At 43.9% G+C, this 20,011-nt stretch overlaps 2 protein-coding genes across 3 annotated transcripts in view; both read left to right on the forward strand.

Annotated features, from left to right (window-relative positions):
• Positions 1-20,011, forward strand: part of AGBL4 (AGBL carboxypeptidase 4) — a 1,193,307-nt gene that overhangs the window by 963,936 nt on the left and 209,360 nt on the right.
• The window catches only part of BEND5 (BEN domain containing 5), a 50,281-nt gene continuing 31,292 nt past the window's right edge, over positions 1,023-20,011 (forward strand). The window contains exons 1-3 of one of the 2 annotated variants that reach the window (XM_049774858.1): positions 1,023-1,248; positions 15,890-16,023; positions 18,919-19,303. In XM_049774858.1, the coding sequence (XP_049630815.1) occupies positions 1,023-1,248; positions 15,890-16,023; positions 18,919-19,303 (745 nt within the window). Of the gene's footprint in view, positions 1,249-15,889; positions 16,024-18,836; positions 19,304-20,011 lie in introns of those variants that run through there. The other variant, XM_049774859.1, reaches the window with a different exon arrangement.

A 20,011-nucleotide genomic window follows, 5' to 3' on the forward strand; every position in this document is an offset into this window, starting at 1 on the left:
CTTCAGAGCACCCCTCCACTCAGCTCCCCATGAGCAGGTCATGGAGAAGTGCTACCGAGGTGGGGACTACAGGGAAAGGGGAGTCTGCCCACTGGACTGAGAACAGCCCTGAACAAACCCTCCCACTCACTCACACAACCTGCTGGCCCAACTGGAAATCTCAGATAAGCCCCAGTCCTGGTGAGAACTGGTTTGGCAGCTCTGGGGAAAACATTTCTGACGGATGGTCACTACCCCCACCCCCAAAAATCGAGATAGCTGGCAGTTTTCCCAAAAGGGATAGGGGGAAAGGAAGGAGAGAACTAAAAAAGCTGTGGAGGAGTGTCTAAAATGATTTGAAATACTTCAACAACAACAACAACAACAACAACAAAATCTACTTGCTTGCCATCGCCAAGTTTACACTTTGGGAACCAAAGCAGCGTGGAGTGGACCGCACCCCCCTGCACCCCGCATTCATTCCTCCCACTCTCTCCTGTCTACTTCGAGGTGCCCTTAGGAGGCGAAGCAGTGTGTCTTTGCAGCGCGATCGTGGACGCGGCGTACCCCTCCCCGCGGCGTGACTTTTTTTGGGGAGGGGGCGGGTGTCTGTGCATTGCATTTCTCCCCACCATGCAGCGCTCCTGTTATTATTACTACCACCAACCTGGCCACTGGGGCTCCCTTGCCCTTTCCCCCCTCTCTCCTCGAACCGCGCGGAGGCTCCGGCTGTGATTGCTCGGGTCTGACTTTGCGAGTGGCGGTGCGCTTGGCAAACCCCCCTCGCTCGCTCGCTCGCTCTCTCGCTCTCTCGCTCGCTCGCCCCCCCGAGCCCCCCTCCGCTCTTTTCCGCGCCCAGGCGAGAGCAGCCGATTGGCAGAGCGTGGCTTTCAGGAACAATAACAGTGGGGGGAGCGCGGGTCCGGGGAGCCGCCTCCCCCCTTCCCCGCCCCCGGCCGGGTCCCCACCTCCCTCCGCGCCCGCCCCGCGCGCGGGGCTGACCGGCGCGACCGGGGCCCGCCCCCGCCCCCCCGGCGCCCACCATGTACGCCTTTGTGCGGTTCCTGGAGGACAACGTCTGCTACGCGCTGCCCGTGTCGTGCGTGCGCGACTTCAGCCCCCGCTCCCGGCTGGATTTTGACAACCAGAAGGTGTACGCCGTGTACCGGGGCCCGGAGGAGCTGGGCGCCGAGCCCGAGAGCCCCCCGCGCGCCCCCCGCGACTGGGGCGCGCTCCTGCTGCACAAGGCCCAGATCCTGGCGCTGGCAGGTGAGAGAGTGGGGTGGGGGGGGGGGGTTGGGGGCGATGGAGGTCCCGGGCTGGGACCCTGGGAGAGGAGGCCAGGCGTTGGGGTGGATGGAGGAGGTCGAGGGGAGCCTTGGCTTTCTCTTCCTTCCCCTGTGCCTTCAGCTTCGCTTTGGGGCTTTCGGGGGGACGGGATGTTTGCAAAAGGCCAGACCAGTTAACCCCCCTAGACATGGCCCCCTTTGTCTCCCTTGCTTCCCGACCCTCTGTGCTGTCAGAAGGCTCTACTGCCAGTCCCCGCCGGACGGCTGGCTGTCCTTCCTTTCTAGGTTTGTCTGTCTCTGCTGGACCAATTACTTTTCCTTCCCTTCCTTCCGCTGCTGCCTGTCCCTGTATTTCTCAGGCTCTCACCTTTCCTGCACCTCCTTGTCTGCTTAAGTTTCCTCTCCTTGCCTGTCTAAAGCCCCAGGTCTCCGTTAGGGGGACCACAGGGCAGAGGGAGTACTATCAGAGGTCCCTCACCTAGAGGGACTGTGATGTCCTTGTCCCACCACATCCATCACTGAATAGGACGTGGACCCTGGGTTCTAGACAGCTTTCCCTCTCTCCTGCCCCGCCCAGGACAGGTGACTGAGGTGGAAGAGGTAATGGCCTTTAGCACCCCTCAGCCTCACACCCTGGAGTCGCCCAGATTTTGCCTTGAGAGGACAGAATCAGGACAGAGGTGTAGTTGGGCTAACAGTCATCCCTCACTCAGCCTCTCCTGGACCTTGAGCTCTTAGACAGGGCAGGTGGTTTGGTCCCCATTTGTCAGGATGGATTAGGAGGCTGGACTGGAAAACTGTCCTTCCTTCAGCAAGCTGCTCCCAGGTGCTTTCTGTAGCACTGAGCACCTTCCTTTGTAAAAGAAGAAGGCCCTGTGACCCTTTTCCCAGCTAGTTTTGGAAGGATCCTATAGACACAGAGAAAAAGGGAAAGTAATCACTTCCGCTTTCGAAGCCTCAAGAGGGTTTACTCTAGAGTGGGCAGTGAAGTCCAGGGGTGAGAGACCTACAAAAGACATTGCTTTGTGTTGCAGTTTCTAGACTTTATTCTTTGCCCCAAGTTGCTTTGCTCTCACACTGAGCTTAAAAGATGAATTCAGCATGTAGCCAGTATGTATTTAAATTTAACAGATCAGGACACTCTGGCCCAGTACACGAAACTTGTCCAAGGTCCTATGGCAAGATTAGGGCTCTTATTTAGGACTTTTCTTTTCCACCACTTTCTTTCTCTTGGAAAGCAGGGTTGTAGAAGTTGAGGAATGCAGGAACTGGAAACGGATGGACACTTGGAGCCCTTTTGACAGTATATTTTAGCAGCCCTCCCCAGCACCGAGGGTCCCTGGGCTGAAGCTTTATAGCAAAGGAGACAGTGAGAGATTAGGTGTTTAGACCTTAGTTTAGGTTGTAACCTTAGCTTCCTTATATCTAAAAGAAAAGAAAGTGGGCTTCTGGAGGGTTATTTAGGAGGTTTAGATCTAGAAAGACTTTAGGAGGTGTAATTGTGGTATGTGTTTCTGTCTAAATGTGTGTGTGTGTGTGTGTGTGTGTGTGTGTGTGTGTGTGTGTGTGTGTGTGTGTGTGTGTGTGAAGCACTGCAGGAGCTGCTTGGGAAGATGGCAGCTCCCATCAACTCTTCATTTCAAAAAGTGACAAAAGTCCTCAGAAGTAAGACACATGTCACATGTCAGGAATGTGAATCTTGAGTCTATAGAATGTTCATAAGTTGGAATTGTGAGAAATCCCGTGTTACTAAAAACTTGAAGCAAGCAAGCAACCAACCAACCAAACAAACAAACAAACAAAAACCAACAGAAAGCCTGAGCAACACCTGGAAATTGACTGGGAAAAAGAGAAAAAGAGAAGTTAACTTGGTTTGTGTAAAGAGAGTGAAAAGCACTTTGCCCCCACCCTCTTCAGTTTTTCCTTGGAAAGAAAAAGGGAGGAAAAAAACCAATTAGACATTGGCTAGACCACATTTTGCATTCCAGTCAGCTAGTTAATTTTTAAATTGGAGCCACTACCCTGACTGCAGATTCGATTGGAAGGACCAGGAGGGCTTGGGAATTAGCTTGTCCTGTAAGAACTTTCCTGTGTCTCTTGAAACCTTTCACTTGAATCTGTTGCCTTTCTGAGATTTGCTTGCAGTGACTTCATCTTTAAAAGTTCTTCTTCTACCATCCCTTAGGTATAAATACCTCCAGAAGTGGCACCAAATGTGAAGAGGTGACCTCACCAGGGGACTTCAAGATGGCATTATAGTGGTGAATTAGTCATTAATCCTACTCTGGTGCTAACCTCATGATCAGAAAAAGTTTCAGGGACACCTTATGTTTTCTTGGTGGGAAGTAATTTACTGTAATGTTTGTTTAGGCCAACTCAGAACTGTACCCTGGAATGCCAAACTGACCTACTGTGAGACTTTATATTTCTCCAGCCTATAATGATCTATTTACACCAGGGGTTAGGCAGGTTAGACCTTATTAGTTTCTGGCTCTCTTTTCACAAAATTACAATTTTAGTTTAAGGAACCAACTTTTTTTTTTACCACCCTCATCCCCACTCAAATTATTGGTTATCTTGCTATATATCTGTACATGGTCTCTGTTAGAACTTTCTATGACTCTTGGTAGAGATTGCTACCATCACTATTTCCATTTTGTAGATGAGATTGCTGTGGCCCAGAGACTTGCCTGCAAATGCACAGCTAGTAAGGGGCAGAACCAGGCTTGGAACACGGGTCTACAAGTTCCTGCTGCCCTGATAATCTCCTTTGTAAAGTGGCTGATGTTTCTATCAGCTACACAAGTATGCTCTGAAGGAATGAACGCAAGTGGAAGACCTGTCCGGGAGACATACAGCTCCAGGCAAGTTTTCGGGCCAGTGGACATACTTAGTTTCTGTGTTTTCAAGCCAGATCTCTACTTCCTCTTTCTCTATTACTAGCTTCCCTCCTACAGAATACACATCTTACTCTTATTCCTTCAGTCATCATTTTCCTGAAGAACTCCTCTCAAAGAAATACCCATTTTCCTAGCAGGACCCCATATAATAATGGCTCTTCAGGGAACTGTCAGTTTTCGTTGCTGAATCTCACTTACTTGCCAAACATTTTGTAAAAGTGAGAGCTACCCATTTGGAGGCCCTAACATGTCCAGCTGCAACCTACTTGCTACTAAGGCTCATGATAATGCCTTTTTTGTTCACGTGTGTTTAACCACTCACCAACTTTACTCTCATCTTTATCTTTTTTCCTTCTACTAACCATTAGTTTTGTTGGCAGTGGCTACTAGTTGATTTTTATTTGTTTTGTTTTGGGGCCACACCTGGTGACACTCAGGGGTTACTCCTGGCTATGCGCTCAGAAATTGCTCCTGGCTTGGAGGAACCATACGGGACACCAGGGGATCGAGGTCCATCCTAGGCTAGCACGTGCAAGGCAGATGACCACTGCTCCAGTCCCTGATTGATTTTTTTTTATTTATCATTTTGTCATTTGTATATCCACATATTGATACATGGGTGAAATTATCCAGTACTTGTCCTTTTCCTGAACATTCTTCTCACATGATATGCACAAGCTACTTCTATTTTGCTGAGAATGGTATAATTTTATTTTTTGTTAGAGCTCAATAGTATTTGTTCATAAATGTATGCCTTCTTATCTGATCATCTATTGATGGTTAATGTGGTTTCTTCCAATTTTTTTCTATTGTAAATGTTGTAATAAATATTTGGGTGAACATAACTTTCTGTGTTAATATTCTCATATTCTTTGGATAGATACACCCAGTATTTTGTGTGGGGCATTTAATGGGACAAAGCCAGGTTTCTCTAGGCTTTACTCTGTTCTACCCAGGCACTGAGGTTGTATTATTCCTTGGATGTGCTGAATTCCCTTTTTTATGTTTGGGTGTGCTAAGTTTCCCTTACTGTTTCCTACATGCTGGAATAAGTCAGTCACCAATGCACTAACACATCTAAAGTCTTGGGGTTTCAATGCCAGGCCATAAGGGAAGTGAGAGCTAGTTTTTCAGTTCTTTATACAGGGTTTTGGGGAAAACAATGTGATGTACCCCTCTCAGGAAGTGTATAGTCTGAAGGTTCAATCTGTTTGTTAGCTAGAGGCAAAGTCAGGCACTGGAATGCAAAATGTCCAATTGTAGGTGGGCTTTGCACCTGTCTTTTTTAACTTTTCCTCCAGCTCCATGACTTCTGCTTTTAAACTTGCTTCAGATCATTTCTATTAAAACCAGTGCAACTCTCTTCAGATTGCTCTCTTTTTACAGTGTTTTTCAAAATGCTTTCAGAATAACCTAAACCACAGACAAAACAACCTCCTGTTTTTTCATTGTACAACTTACCAGTCTTTGTAAAGTCTCTGTCATTCCCCATAGCCTACTGAAGACAAACTTTAGCCTCTTAACTTGATATCCATGCAGCTGTAGCCCATCTTGCTTGTCCAGTTTCTCCTATGCTCTACTCCGCCCCTTAACTTCTGGTGTCTCCTTCTATGTGCTCTCAAGAGCACACTCTTTGAGCCAACCAGCATATATGAATCATGTTTGACTTGGGGCCCTGGTCCATGGACTCAGCAGCTATCAGAAAAGGAAGACATGATAGATATTTGTGATCCAGCAAGCAAGTGAAGGACTGGCATAAAAGAGTGGATAGAAGACATCTGAGCATTCTACTTTGGGAGTGCTCCCTGTTCCTTCTTCTGGCCCAAGGGAGACTCTCCCAGAGCTCCTTTCATTTTTCCTGCTGCTTGCTTATTTATCTTCAACATTTCCTGTCTTGTTGTGATGAGTTTCAAATGTTTCTATCTTCTTTCTAGAAAATGAAACATCCTAGGGCAGAGACTCACTTTCCTTATCTCTATCTCTGTAGTGCCCATCTCACCGCTCATGCCTCCAGCTCATATTAAACTTACCAACTTTGGGAAAATAGGTGCATTTATCATGCTTGGGTAGAGAAATAGGGAGAACACAAACCTATGTCACAGCAACTTGTTTTATAAAAGACTTGCAGTGGGCTGTTGAGGTTTCATTCAACTTTCTTCATCTGGAAAAAGTAAAAATTCTTTATCACTCCCTTGACCAAAAGAAACCCCACACTTGGGGAAAATAGCTTCCAAAGCCACGTTCTTGCTTTGGTAATTTTAGCTCATTCAGGGCTCAGGTCCCAGCTTGGCATTGTTGGTCCAAATAGATCACTTGCTCCAAAAATGCTTTGGAACTTCTACAAAGTTAGCAGCAAAGCAGGGGACTAGCCGATTTCATATGCAAGGATTGCTGCATGTCATCAGTGGGAGACTGCCAGCAAAAGGATTTTTTAAGCCAGTGAAACTTAAGTTTTGACATGTTCTGCTGATATACATTGGAGCAAGAATTGGAACTTGCCTGCTGTCATCTGTTGCAGATTCTACTAAACTGTTAACCATTAAAGATTCACTCTACTGTGATTCCTCTTGTCCAAGAATCATTTATTTGTTGAAACTAAATAGTATGTACTACAGAATACTTCAGAGTTCTGGTTCTAAGGATCAAAGAAAGAAAATGCCCCAGGCAAGCTGAGGTCTTGCTTTTTTGTGTGGTATTTTGTTATTCAAGAACATACTATTATTTTTAATTTTTAACAGCATACCAGAAAAGTAGAATTTAATTTTAGATCTTGGGCTGGGGGAATAATTCAAAAGGCTGGAAAACATGCCCGACATTCACTAGTCCAGATTTGATTCTTAGCAGGATTTGACCCTCCGACACTTCCAGGTGTTAGCTTTGATAGCTCCTGAGCCCTGTTGAGATAACCTGGTTGTTCCCCAGGCTTACCTAGCAGAACCAAGTACATCCAGCAGTGACCCCTAAAACCCCTGAACACAACTTAGGAAGCCACCCTGGACAAAAAAAAAAAACATCTTAGATCTTTGACTCCAAGACAAGTTATTTTTCCACTGTGACTATCTGCTTTGTCTTATAAGCTCCTTAGTGAGAGATGTGTGTTCTCTTCCTTAAAAAAATGTTTACCACAAGAACATACATACCCTTAGAGGTTTACTCTGAGCCATCTTTGATAATAAGTTTTATCAGGTGGTCAGCTTTAAACTAGATGGAAATGCAAGCTGAAAAATAAGAATTCTTTTTTACTTATAAAACTAACTTAAAACCAACTTTAACTTCTGGAACTAATTTTCTAAGAATTAAGGCCCACAATACTGCAATTTCTAAGAATGCCCTTCCTACTCTATATTCTTTAAGACAGGCCTTCTTAGACATTCTAGGCAGTGGGCTGCCTTCCCACATAGACAGGGTTTGTGGGGCTGTATGTGACATTCCAGTTAAAATGTTTGAATTAGTACTAATGGGACCAGTGTTCATGATGGATCTGAGATATATAAAGTTCCCTGAGCCTGTTGGAAGTCCTAGCACAGAGCCAGGAGTAAGCTTAGAGCTCTGCCAGGTGTATATCCTGCTCGCAGAACAAAAACATGAAAAAACTTACCTTGGTGTCTTGGATTTTTTTTCCATGTCTAAGTTCTGATGAGTGAAGGATCAGTCATGCTTTGATAGCCAACAGAAAGTGGAATTCATTGGCATCGGCAAAATAGTAGCAAAGAGAAAGAAGATGAATACTGACCCGGAAGAGCTTCCAGCATCCTGCTGAGCCCCCTTTCACCAGAGGTGGCAAGTGGCCAGGAATATTCTGGAATAGAATTCTCTCCTATGAAAAAAATATGATCATATAATGAAGTCACTTTCTTAAGTATGGAGCAGAAAGTGTTACACAGCTAAAAGAAAGTAGACTTAAATAGACCTGGTATATAGCATAATTCAGGGGCAACCTGTGACTTAAGGGAGATAGACTACTTCTGTGAGTGTCAGTGCTCATCTGAACATGGAGCTAAAAATCACCAGCCTGCCTACAGTTTAATCAAGGTATTATGGGAAAGTGAAAGTACCTACTAGCACAGAGTAGGTTCCATAAATATAGAAGTGTGAGGAACTGCAGTTGAGAGTTTCTGAGAGGATAGCTTGTTTTGCTGTAGATACTAATCCTTGTAGAAAGGAGAGATTAAGAAAAAAGCATGCATTTTGTGGCTGTAGCCATAGCACAGTAGGTACTGCATTTAATTGCCTTGCACATTGTCGACCCAGATTCGATTCCCTGGCATCTCATATGGTCCCTTGAGCCTATTAGGAGTGATTTCTGAGCACCATGGAGTGTGGCCCAAAAAATCGAAACAAAAGACAAAACAGCAATAACATGCATTTAAATTAAATCTTCATATTTCTGTGCTCCTAGGACTTGGTTTAAATGTGCAAGTCACATTATTTTGTCCTGTGAACCTATGGTGGGTATTTATTGCCCTGACCACAATCTGATGGGGCATCTGAGAGAAGCCAAACAAATGAGCCCACAGAATGAGGTTCTTAGTTCTGTCTCTGTTAAGGCCAGTGAGATGGTAAAGTGAGAGCGCAAAAATTTAAAATCTGATGACCAACTCCTTGTCTTCCTTTATGGATAGCCTCAGGAAAAAACTGACATGCACACCATTTGGAATCAGACCATTCACTATGACCCTGGAGCACACTGTGGAGAGATCTTCAAAATCCTGTGGCTGGTCACAGTTGCACAACTTAAAGAACTTGTTGAGATTTTCTAGATTAATCTCCATGTTTGACGGAAAAGAACACATACAGGAAGTGACTAGTCACCCAGTCGTTCGCCTATAATCAGGCCTTGAACCAGTGACCCCGTTTTTGTTTTTTGTTTTTTTCTGCTTTCAGAGCAGGCAACTCTCAAAATTTGGAAATTTTAGCTGTCTTAGATTTTTACAGAAACAGTCACCATAGACCAGAGAATATAATCTGCACACTTTTTCTGTGACATGTTTGTTTTAAATGCAAACATAAGATTTTATAGGATTTCTGAACAGATGAAAAACCTGAAATATGCATGCAAACATTTCTAAAATAAGACAACTTTTTGTGAAGCATTTTCTGTTGAGTCTTGAGAACTTTATTCTAACAAATCCATATGAAATTCAAGCTCTGATCTTTGTTCCTTTGTTTAGCAGGATTATATATAAAATGAGGGTCACAGGAGTGCTCCCATTTTTAACTGTCCCCCACCAATTCTGCAAGGCATCGTCACTTTTGAAATCAGATTTGTATTGGTTCTCCTATCACTTCCTTGATTTTGGGAACTTTCCTTGTTTATTTTCCTGTGTCCCTTATTTTCCCTTAATTTCTCCTTCTCAACTTAAACACCACATCCTTCTATATTTTTTTTAATATAGAGCTCTTGCTAGGAATTAGAATGTATGATCTTGATAAGCATGTATTTCAGGAGTTTGATATTAAGTAATTTTTTGATAGTGTTCAATTTGAGAATTTATCATAGCACACACACCCAAGTGAGCTCTTAGGCAGAAAGACTCTTGCTTCAAAAGTGATGATAATACATTCATCATTTACTTAAGTTCAGGTGAGAAAGGAACAAAAACTTGATGATTTTTCTCTCGTTTCCACGAGATAGTTAAATAAGGGCAACTGGGTCCAAGTATCATGCACACTTGATTTGAAAGCCTGGCTTTGCTCCCTAATGGCTTTGTGTCTTACACAACTTCTTCAGTGATTGTAGCCTCAATTTTTGTTTCTGTGGTTATTGTGTGGAGTAAGTAGACTGTTAGTAAATAATTTGGCTCAGGGTTGGTACATCCTAGGTGCTGATTCAACTTTTATGGAGTGAATGTTTATCTTTATTTAGCTAGAGAAGAGAAAGAGATAGTTGATGCTTAACTCCTAGCTGCTTGGTGTCCTGAGAGATACTGGGGATGTAGCACTTAGCTTGCATGCAGCTGAACCTAGCATCACCAGGAGTGAATGGTGGTCCCTTGAACACCACCAAGAGTGACTGGTGAGTACAGAGTGAGGTGTAGCTCCAGAGCACAGGTGGGTGTGGCCCCCACTCCTAGCCCAAAGCAGGAAGTTTGAATTACTGAAGGCTGTCTTCAGAGAAGACACATTCATTTTTATTTGCCCTAGAACTGCTATTTTGTCTTTGGCTTAGAGCAACTGCAAAGGCAGGGTGAGCAGAGTTTTCTTCTTCCTTCTGAGTCCTCCACTAGTTTGTGTTTTTTAGTGCTTTCCTAGAACTCAGGCAAGATCATATTTCAAGGCCACATTGAAAGTGCTGCTTGAACTTAATTGCTGTCTCAAATATTCCTTATCATAGTTCATTAATGTGACCAGTAAAGAGCAGTAGTTTCTTGCCATTGTGTCTTAATTTCCTCCTCATACCTCATCCATTTTGCTTATTACCACTACCACATTCATCTTTCTACAGTGGTTTGCTCTGCCATGAGATAAAATTCAAACACATAACCTTAAGGTTGGCCCCATTGTTACTCTTTATTAAACACCTGTGTGATGAGATTAGGCACAGCACTTGATGATTCACACACTGTTGTTTGGAAAACAATTATCCTCACTTTTCAAATAGTAGAAACTGATCTTGTTTAGGTTAGCTTGCTCAAGTCTCTGCGGTTAGCATGTTGTGGAGCCAGAATTCCAAACCAGGACCAAATTATTCAAAAGACAGCTATTTTTCTTAGACTCTGCCCCACCCTCAAACAAAAATTTATTTTCCTTTTTATGGAGATACTGAGTGTTCAGAATTCTTCTGTAGATCAGATATGAATATGAATAGTCATTCTCGACTCAGGGTTAGGGTTCGAGATACCTGGAGACCAGAATTTTGATCTATGGAAAATTGCATCCTTCAATAAGTCAACCCTTGCTTTCTAGTGACGGTTCTTGACGTTGGATTGTGAGGGTCTAAAATCATAGTGCTCAACCCAGAGCAGGGTTTTGATGGCAGTAATACACACTGATGGCAGAAAAGGATGAATGCATGGGTCTTCCTGAACCCTTTTCCAGAGATGGTAGTTAAGGAGGATACTGATAAGCCTCAGGATTGAGTCAAGTGCTAGTTTTTTAATCAGGACACTGAGAGACGCGTGTTTGGAAGCAAGTGTTGATGCAGGAAATAATCCACAGACATTAAAGAGGGTGAAACAGATTCAGGAGTTCCAACACATAAGCCTTCCACTTCTAAGAAGTAGGAAGCTCAGGGGCCGGAGAGATAGCATGGAGGTAAGGTGTTTGCCTTCCATGCAGAAGGACCGTGGTTAGAATCCCCACACCCCATATGGTCCCCTGTGCCTGCCAACAGCAATTTCTGATCATAGAGCCAGGAGTAACCCCTGAGCGCTGCCGGGTGTGACACCCCCCCCAAAAAAAAAAAAGCAGTAGGAAGCTCAGTGGGGGAAGTCCAGAAATGTAGGAGAGTGTTTTGTTGAGACCCAGGATATTTATTAGGAGGAATCAGACCATACCCTGAGGTGGAATTTTAAGTGGTCTAAACACCAATCCAAGGTACTACATTTAAAGATGTTTCCAATCAATGAGTAACAAGACATACACTGGTTAATCCCACATCTCCCCCTAATTGACTTTGTAGAAAAATGCAGAAATAGAAGGTAAAATAAAGTAATACACATCCCCAGGGAAAGTGAACTTTCTAGTGGGTGGATGCTTCTAAATAAGAGACAAAAAGGATGGCATAATTTTGCATGGGCACAGTAAAGTTGGAAAAATTGAAAAAAACTTTGGCCTAGAAAACAGGGTGTCTCTACCCACGAAGTATCCTGCCATAAGACCAACTATAGGTTCCAAGCATGCTAATTTGTCTAACCTCAAGAGAGTTTCTTTAAGGTCCCTGGATTTTCCTGTCTCAGTCTTCACTGTCAAGTGTCAGTAATTGGCGATATTGTTGTTCCATAGTAGTTAACTTAGAAAGGGCATTCTGATAACCATGGCCAAGTACAGAGAAAGTCAGGATCTAGGTGAAGAGCATTGTAATTGGAGGTACTGTTTCCTTTGTCTCCTTTGCTGAATTCACCGCTGTCACTTAAGTTTGCCCAATGTTGCTCAGTCTACCATTCCAAAGAACTGCTGAAAAGCCTATAAAGCCAGGCTACACCTTATTGTGAGTTTTGTTTGTTTGTTTTCTGGTCATGAAAACTGCTTCCTGGGGGACTTTAGGAGGATAGAAGGGTCTGAAGAAAGGGTCTGTCTAAGAGAGCTGAAGAAAGTGGTCTTCTACTTTGAACTTAAAGTTGAGGAATTCGAACTTACTTATTACTAGTTAAAGGTGTTCTTAATTCATTTAGCATTTATTTTATTCTTTTTTTCCCTTCCAGTTTCTCTCTTCCCTTTTGTTTTCTTTCCTCTTCTTCACTTGTCTTATGCTAGTGAGTGGGAGGAAGGAAGAAATGAGGATGAAGGTTGAAGGGAGTTTGTCAAACAAAGAAGGGGTATAGAACCTTAGGTGGTGAGTGAGTCCTCCAGTGACCATGTGAGTAGTGGAGCACTCCTGAATGTTTTCCTTCCCTGCAAGCAGTAGGGGCAGGGTAGCTGTCCATCTCAGAAAGAAAGTCACTCTACCAGACCCTCAGCTAGCACTAAGCTCTGCTGAGCTCTGTCATCCACTGAGTTGTCTGCATAGCGCTTTGTGGTTTTTCAAGGCATGTTTACTGAACTGATTTGATCTCCACTTGAGTAGATGTTATATCTCCACTTCCAGAGTCAAGGGAAATGATGGTCAGGCCTGAGCAATTGTTTGCCTTCTTGCACCTTCCAAGTGGCAGAACTGGATTTAGAATCCAGTTTTTCTGAGTCCTATTTTTTTCCATACCTTCAGGCTAACCCCCAGCTCCTCATGATTTGGCATTTAAGGCCATTCATTTTCTAATCCTTTAATCTCTTAACTTCCTTCCTCCCCTCCCTCTCTCTTGCTATAACCAAGCTGGTTTTGTTGTGTGACCTTTCTAGGCTGAGTATTTTCTCAACTACCCTTTCATTTTTGCTTCTATTTGCTACCCTTATTAAGGCCAGATTCTCACCCTCCTTCAATGTCTGTCCTTTGATAAACCCTGACCATCCAAATGTTATTTTACTTTGCCCAAGTCCATAAAATACAACCTGATGATCTTCACACCATCCCAGTGAAATGAATAAATGCATTTATTTCAAATCAGGTGAGGAAAGAGGTTCTGAGAAGTCAAATAACTTGAACTGCCATCTTTTCTCAAAAGCTTGCTTGGGATTGTCCTTTGCCCCAAGGACTGAGAGAAGTTACCTTTGCCTTTTTCTTTGTTTCCTCAGCATCCAGTCTAGATCCTGCTGTAAATTCCAGTAAATGTTGAGCTGAGACCTAGGTGGAAAGGCTATGGACCAGGTTACGCAAAATGAGTTCTCACATGATTCACATTATAGCACTCACCTTTGGATGACCTGTCCATTTTGGTGAACTCTCTGAAATGGCTGCCCTCCGTCTGTCTCTTAGGACTGATTACTGTGTGAAGGTTTGCATGGATTTTCACCATTTGGAGCCTCTACTTCCTCATTTGCATTTTAAAAGGGTTGAATGAGGTGAAGAGTATCATTGTCAATTCAAATATGACCTAGTGATGTGAGTCTGAATGATTGCTTGTCTCCATACCACTGTGACCCTGATCTAGTTTTCTGAACTAGAATCAAGGAGGCAGAACATAGCTTGTCATTTCTAGTTTGGTGCTGCATGTCCAGCCTTGGCCCTTGAACTTGCCAAATTAAAGACTAGCCCAGGAGCTTTGTTTGGAAGTACTAATAATAGCTCTGTGTCTCTTTATGTCTGTCTCTTCCTATTTTCTCCTTTCCCTTCCTCTCTTTTTTTTTTTTAATGTGAAAGCATTCACCAATCCATTTCAGGATGGAGACTTCATTTCGAGCACCTTTTTTTATACTTTTTAGCAGCTTCTTGACTTTGAATCAACAATTATTTGTAAAAGGCAAGTGGTTGCTCTTTTAGAAAGACCCACAGACCTCTTACATATTCCTGACTTGTGGATATATTTTGTAGGTGCAAAGACAAACTCACCGGGTACTTTCTTGTGAAAATACAGAAGCCAAGGATTGTTCCTATGGTTAGTAGGAAAAGCCAATATTATTTTCTGTCATGGGGGACCATCTGTTTTAATTTTTTCCTAAGAAGATCCATTACAACTCTGCCCAGTTTAAGGAACCCCTTTGTTTTTTCCAATTGTTATCATCACCATGTGCTTTTTCAAATAAAATTATTCCCAGCATGTTGGTGTTAATAATACCACTTTAATATATTTTCTTTATTGAAGGCCTAGTGTTTCCCAAGAACTATGTGAGGATTAGCACTGTCATTTCCACACCTCCCTCTGTAGAAGTGATGTGAGTCCAGTTTGGCTAGGGTTGTTGCCCAATCCTTTCTACCTTGTCACAGTATTGCTAAGGTTCATGCCGAGTCTTTCTGATACTGGGGTCCTAGCTCTGGTATACTAATTCTCCATTCCTATGGTCATTTGAGAAGATCTGGCATTTGATTCCATTCTGGGGTAGTGATGTGCCTGTAAAGCTAGCTTCCTTCTCAACTTTACTGACAGTTATGAGGGGAGAAGCCTGACCTAAAAATGTGTGAGAATGTGTCCACAGGCTCCTCCTCCCACCTGAAGAGCCTCAGAGAAAACCTGAATCAGCTCTCTGGAACCTCCAGAGTTGGATAACAGGCCAGAAAGAGCATTTTGGATGTAGCAGTGAGAATCTTTGAGGAGTGTAAGAACGAGCTATCTCCCAAGTCTGCATTCGAACCTAGGAAACAAGACCCCAAAGTATTTACTATCCAGGGCTTCTTCCAGAGCAAGTTCATTCTGCCTCCAAACCACTTCTGGTTCAGTTATTACTTTTGTCACAGAGACAGAACTGGGAAATAAAGTTTGATGACCATTTAAGAGGGGAAACTAATCTTTTAGATTATAGGAAGTTGAGGTTGAAGAAGAGAAAAATAGAGAGAAATCATATCCTTTGTATTTGTGTAACAATTGGCAATTTGGCAGATTATAGACACAAAGCACCAGGCGAGATGCCATTGGCCCTCTTCCCTCTGCTTACTCTTCTCTAGGTCTGAGTTCTTTAATTGGTCCAAATGAGGGAGTTTAACTGATTGGTTGCTGTCATTATAACCTTCAGTCCAACATACCATGATCTTAAGTCTCTTGCTGTGCCCATTTTACCTGGCTGGGAAAGTTCAGCTCTGCCTTGTCGACATTGTCATCCTTTTTTTTTTTTTTAATGCCCATTGGTACCTGAATAGTATTTAAGCTCATAAAGCATTGAGCTTTGCTAGAAGAAGCTTAGATTAGAAAGACCTCAGTCTTGGAGGGATTCCTGTACTGTTTTAGTGCAGATAGCAATCTACGAGCTATTCCAGTTCCATAAAAGGCCAACCTTTATGGTGCACTTAGAGAAGCCACAAAGCAAACATGGGACAGTGTTTTTGGTGATTGGCCTGTGGTCCCAGACCTTAGAGATTCCGAATTTCACTTCAGGACTTTCCCTGTCCAGCTGCACGGTCCCTGCAGGCAGGAGAAAGCAGGTCTGCACTCATTGCTTTCCCCCTTTTTAACTGGTCTGGCCTCAGTTATTTGAAGTTATGGGCGTTTTGAACATTTCAAAGCTTATTAAATCTTGTTCTCTTGATATGCATTTTAGAAGACAAATCTGACCTTGAAAACAGTGTGATGCAGAAGAAAATAAAAATACCCAAACTTTCTCTCAATCACGTAGAAGAAGATGGGGAGGTTAAAGATTATGGGGAAGAAGATTTACAACTTAGACATATCAAGGTAACAAAATCTTTCCTTTTCCGGGGGAGGGGGATTTGGGGGAGTATTTTCAGATTTCTGATATAAATAAGGAATTCTCATCTGATCCCTTTATCCTTGGTGTCCCAAGCTGAGTGTTTTCAGATAGGGGGAGGCTCAAGTATTTTGGGGGAGTCTTACCTCGGGTTATGCTCCATGTACCACACATCTTACACTCTCTGCAGTGTCCTGGCTGCTGAAGCCACATGAAGGTGCTATTCTGGGTCACACCTCCTGCCACTCTCATACTGCCCCAGGAAAAGTTCACTCACTGGGAAATAGGGTGTGCCAAAGTTTCTGGAACTTTGAGTTGGAAGAAAACTTTTGTGTAAGATACCATTTCTTCTAGTGCACACACCCAGTAGACTCTTCCAGCTGATTGTAAACGTGCTTAAAATCATGTTCCACAACTTACATTGTTTTTGCTGTAGAAGGGGTATGTCAGGAAGGAGGAAATAGTAATAGTACATTGTAGACTGAGAATAGTGTGATTTTGAGGGGTCCTCCTCACAGTGATTAGAGACCTTTGAAACCAGGATTCAGCGCTGCTCAGATCCTACAATGCTGTGTCCCTACCTGGGATACCATGACAGGACTTAAAGGCCATCATGACCACACCTGTTAGTGTTACTCCCCCAGTGTAATATAGTATCGAGGCTAAAACTACAGTTCCATGCATTCATCATTGACCCTTGTATTATCTGTTCCCTCATCACTAATAATAGTCTAATTTTGGACACAAGGTTAGGGGCATTCCCAAGGCATAGTTCCAGTGATAAAGTTGAGTTCAGTTCCAGAATCATTGTCCCCTGCTATGGGCCTGGCTCTGAGCCTGGTTCCTACATTTAAATGTGGCTCTGCCCATGGAGTTTTCATGCTGTCATAATGTGAACAGATACCTGAAGTGAGCATTACCATTTTCGATTGATGAGTTCCTATAGAGAGAGTTTCCCAAGCTTATTTAGTCTACTGCCCCTTTTCAGAAAAGAAAAAGATTTTCAACTTCTACCTAGAGATCAACTTGCTTTAAACAAACACAGGGAAGGTGCCCTCTGATTTCACCTGAGGCACTAGCTCTCTCCTGAATATTGTAGCATTACCCCCTTCCTTTCTTTTCTCCCCCCACTTTGGGAAACACTGGTCTAAACTAGCAGTATCTTATTCCAGTGGATAAATGACATCAAGTTTTGTCAGGTAATTCAGTCTCAGGATAAGAGTCAAGTCTTTTTGAGATGTTTTTCCCCCCTTAAATGTTCTTAAAAGGGTTAAGGCAGGTTTGTCTTGTTTAGAAATGATAGAAGTATAACCAGTGACCCACTTAAGTGATAATTAGCAAAAGTTTGGTATGCACATACCAAAAGTAATTTGAAAACTGGGAACTCTCAGATCAAAGCATGGAACAAATCTCAGGAATATAGTTCTGTAGAGCAGCTTATATAATGAGAAGCAGTGACTGATAGTGTTCATTGTAACTGGTAGAGTATTAGAAGTGTCTTAAACGAAGGAGAATTAATTGGGCCATAAATACCTCATGTTCACCTTGGGAAAAAAATGTTTTATTATGACTTCCAGGAGTTTTAATAAGAAATGAATCCAGAGCAAGTTAGTGTGACAAAAATAAGCTAAATTTAGCTTTGTTTGTATGACTCCAATGACTTTGTCTGCTCAGGGAATTCTCAAGGCCAGTCTTTGATTTTAACACCTGACACAGTTGCCTGGAATCTGGTCTCCTTAGTTGTCTGCACCTCCCGTAAATGCTCCCAGTAAGAAGAACTCCCAGCCCCGCTGCCCTGGAGAAGAATTCATTTGGCCCCATAACTCACCCTCAATGAAAGCTTTGTCCACTCGTGCTGGAATTTCCTCAGGCAGCTAAAACCTCAAGCCCTGAGTATTCCTGGATGTTTCTTTTCTCAGTGAACTCTCATCTCTGTCCAAAGTCCAGGCTAGATTGGCAGATATGAAGCGGGGAGGACTTGAGTGCTTGAAGTTAAGCTCTGTCTGTTACTGTGTGACCCTGAATGTAGTCTTCTGCCTTGCTGGTCCTGCCTCTCCTCGCATATAAGATGAGTGAGAATGTCCCATCATTAGCATTCTTTGTATTTAGTTAAGTAAACATTTCCAAACCCATGTCAGTGCCATCTCCGGATAAAGAGAAAAATAAATAAATAAATAAATAAATAAAAATATGGTTCCTGACCTTGGTCAGAATAGATTAGAATTTTTAGCAACTTTCCCTGCTAAGCATACTAGTAGGATCCACTTCCTGATTGCTGTTTGCACCATACTCGACTGTGCTTAGGGCTAATTCCTGGCTCTGTATTCAGGGATCATTCTTGGTGGTCCTCAGGCCGTGAGTTGGCCCCATGCAAGGCAAGTGGCCTCTTCACTGTCCTGCTACCACCACCTGCTACCATACCCCTTTAAATATATTTCTGTTGTGGGAAAGGTTTGAGCAGTGATTTCCTTGGGAGCACTTGATTTGATTTCTCCCAGATCACCGCAAATATATGTTGAGGCCAACCCTATCCCCTTACTTCCCAGTCTGCACTCCTGGTGGGAAGTCACTGCCCAGTCTCTGGGGGATTTGAGGGTATGTGTGTGATATCCAGCAAGGGGCCAAGTGCTCGGGTGAGGGAAATGATGGCTTGGGAGACCAGAAGCCTGATTCTGCAGCCACTGACTAGCAAACCCCATCCCCGAACTGCATTGCCGTTTCTGTGTTTATAACATGAAGGGTTTTGACTGTTTATAGACGTTTTTCCAGGCACTGACCTTCTGTGGTTCTGTGATTCTAGGATTGTCTGGGGAAATATTGAGCCGCAGTCCAAGAAAGTCCCAGCTGCCCTTGCCTGAACTGATTCTCGTTGTCCTACACAGAGACCCGAGGGGCGGAAGCCGAGCGAAGTGGCGCACAAGAGCATCGAGGCCGTGGTGGCCCGGCTGGAGAAGCAGAACGGGCTGAGCCTGGGCCACAGCACATGCCCGGAAGAGGTCTTCGTGGAGGCCTCGCCGGGCATGGAGGACATGGACAGTCTGGAGGAGGCCGTGGTGCCCCGGGCTCTGTATGAGGAACTGCTGCGTAACTACCAGCAGCAGCAAGAAGAAATGCGCCACCTCCAGCAGGAGCTGGAGCGGACTCGGAGGCAGCTGGTACAGCAGGCCAAGAAGCTCAAGGAGTATGGTGCTCTCGTGTCAGAAATGAAAGAGCTGCGAGATCTCAATCGAAGACTCCAGGATGTGCTGCTTCTGAGGCTTGGCAGTGGTGAGTGCCCAGCAGGCTGCAGACCACTCTGGGGGAATCTCTCCCCAGAAGGGGAAGGGTTCCTCAGGAGAAGCAGGCAATGCGCCCCTAGGGTAAGGGAAAGGCAGACATGACTGTGATTCTCAGGTATAACTAAGATCCAGTCTTACTAAGGCATAACTTAGGCGTACCCCTCCCCTTTCTAGAATGCAGTGGTAAAACTCTGGGATATGTCATTCAGAGCAAGGAAGCTGGCAGAGATGGGTCATTCAGAAGTGAGCCTTAGACAGCATGGGATAGTATTAGAGGTGATAGAAAACCTCTGCAGGGAGGTTCCCCATAATACAACTAAACATGTTCCTAAACAAGAGGATTCATGAAGGGAGAAAGTGATGAATCCTGTGGGAGGAGTGTGGATGAAATGATAGGTGAGTTCAAAGGATGGAGACTAGTTACTCTAAACAAAGGAGACTTCAAGGAGGAGGTGGACCTTGAACTGGGCCTTGATGCAGGCCAGTGAGCACAGGAAAACAGCGGGTGTACCCTAACGGGAATGCTGCAGGTGGAGTTGGAGGACAGGTCCCTTTGATTGAAGGCCTTGAACTAGCTTGCGGGCCTAGACTTGTTTCATAGAGATGAGAAAACTAAAAAGCTTTGGAGCAGAGAGGCGACCAGTAGATGAGGTGGGCAGATGAATACAAAGATATAGCAAACTTTGGTTTGCTTAAA

Source organism: Suncus etruscus, chromosome 6 (genome assembly GCF_024139225.1).
Source record: "Suncus etruscus isolate mSunEtr1 chromosome 6, mSunEtr1.pri.cur, whole genome shotgun sequence".
NCBI classification, from domain to species: domain Eukaryota; kingdom Metazoa; phylum Chordata; class Mammalia; order Eulipotyphla; family Soricidae; genus Suncus; species Suncus etruscus.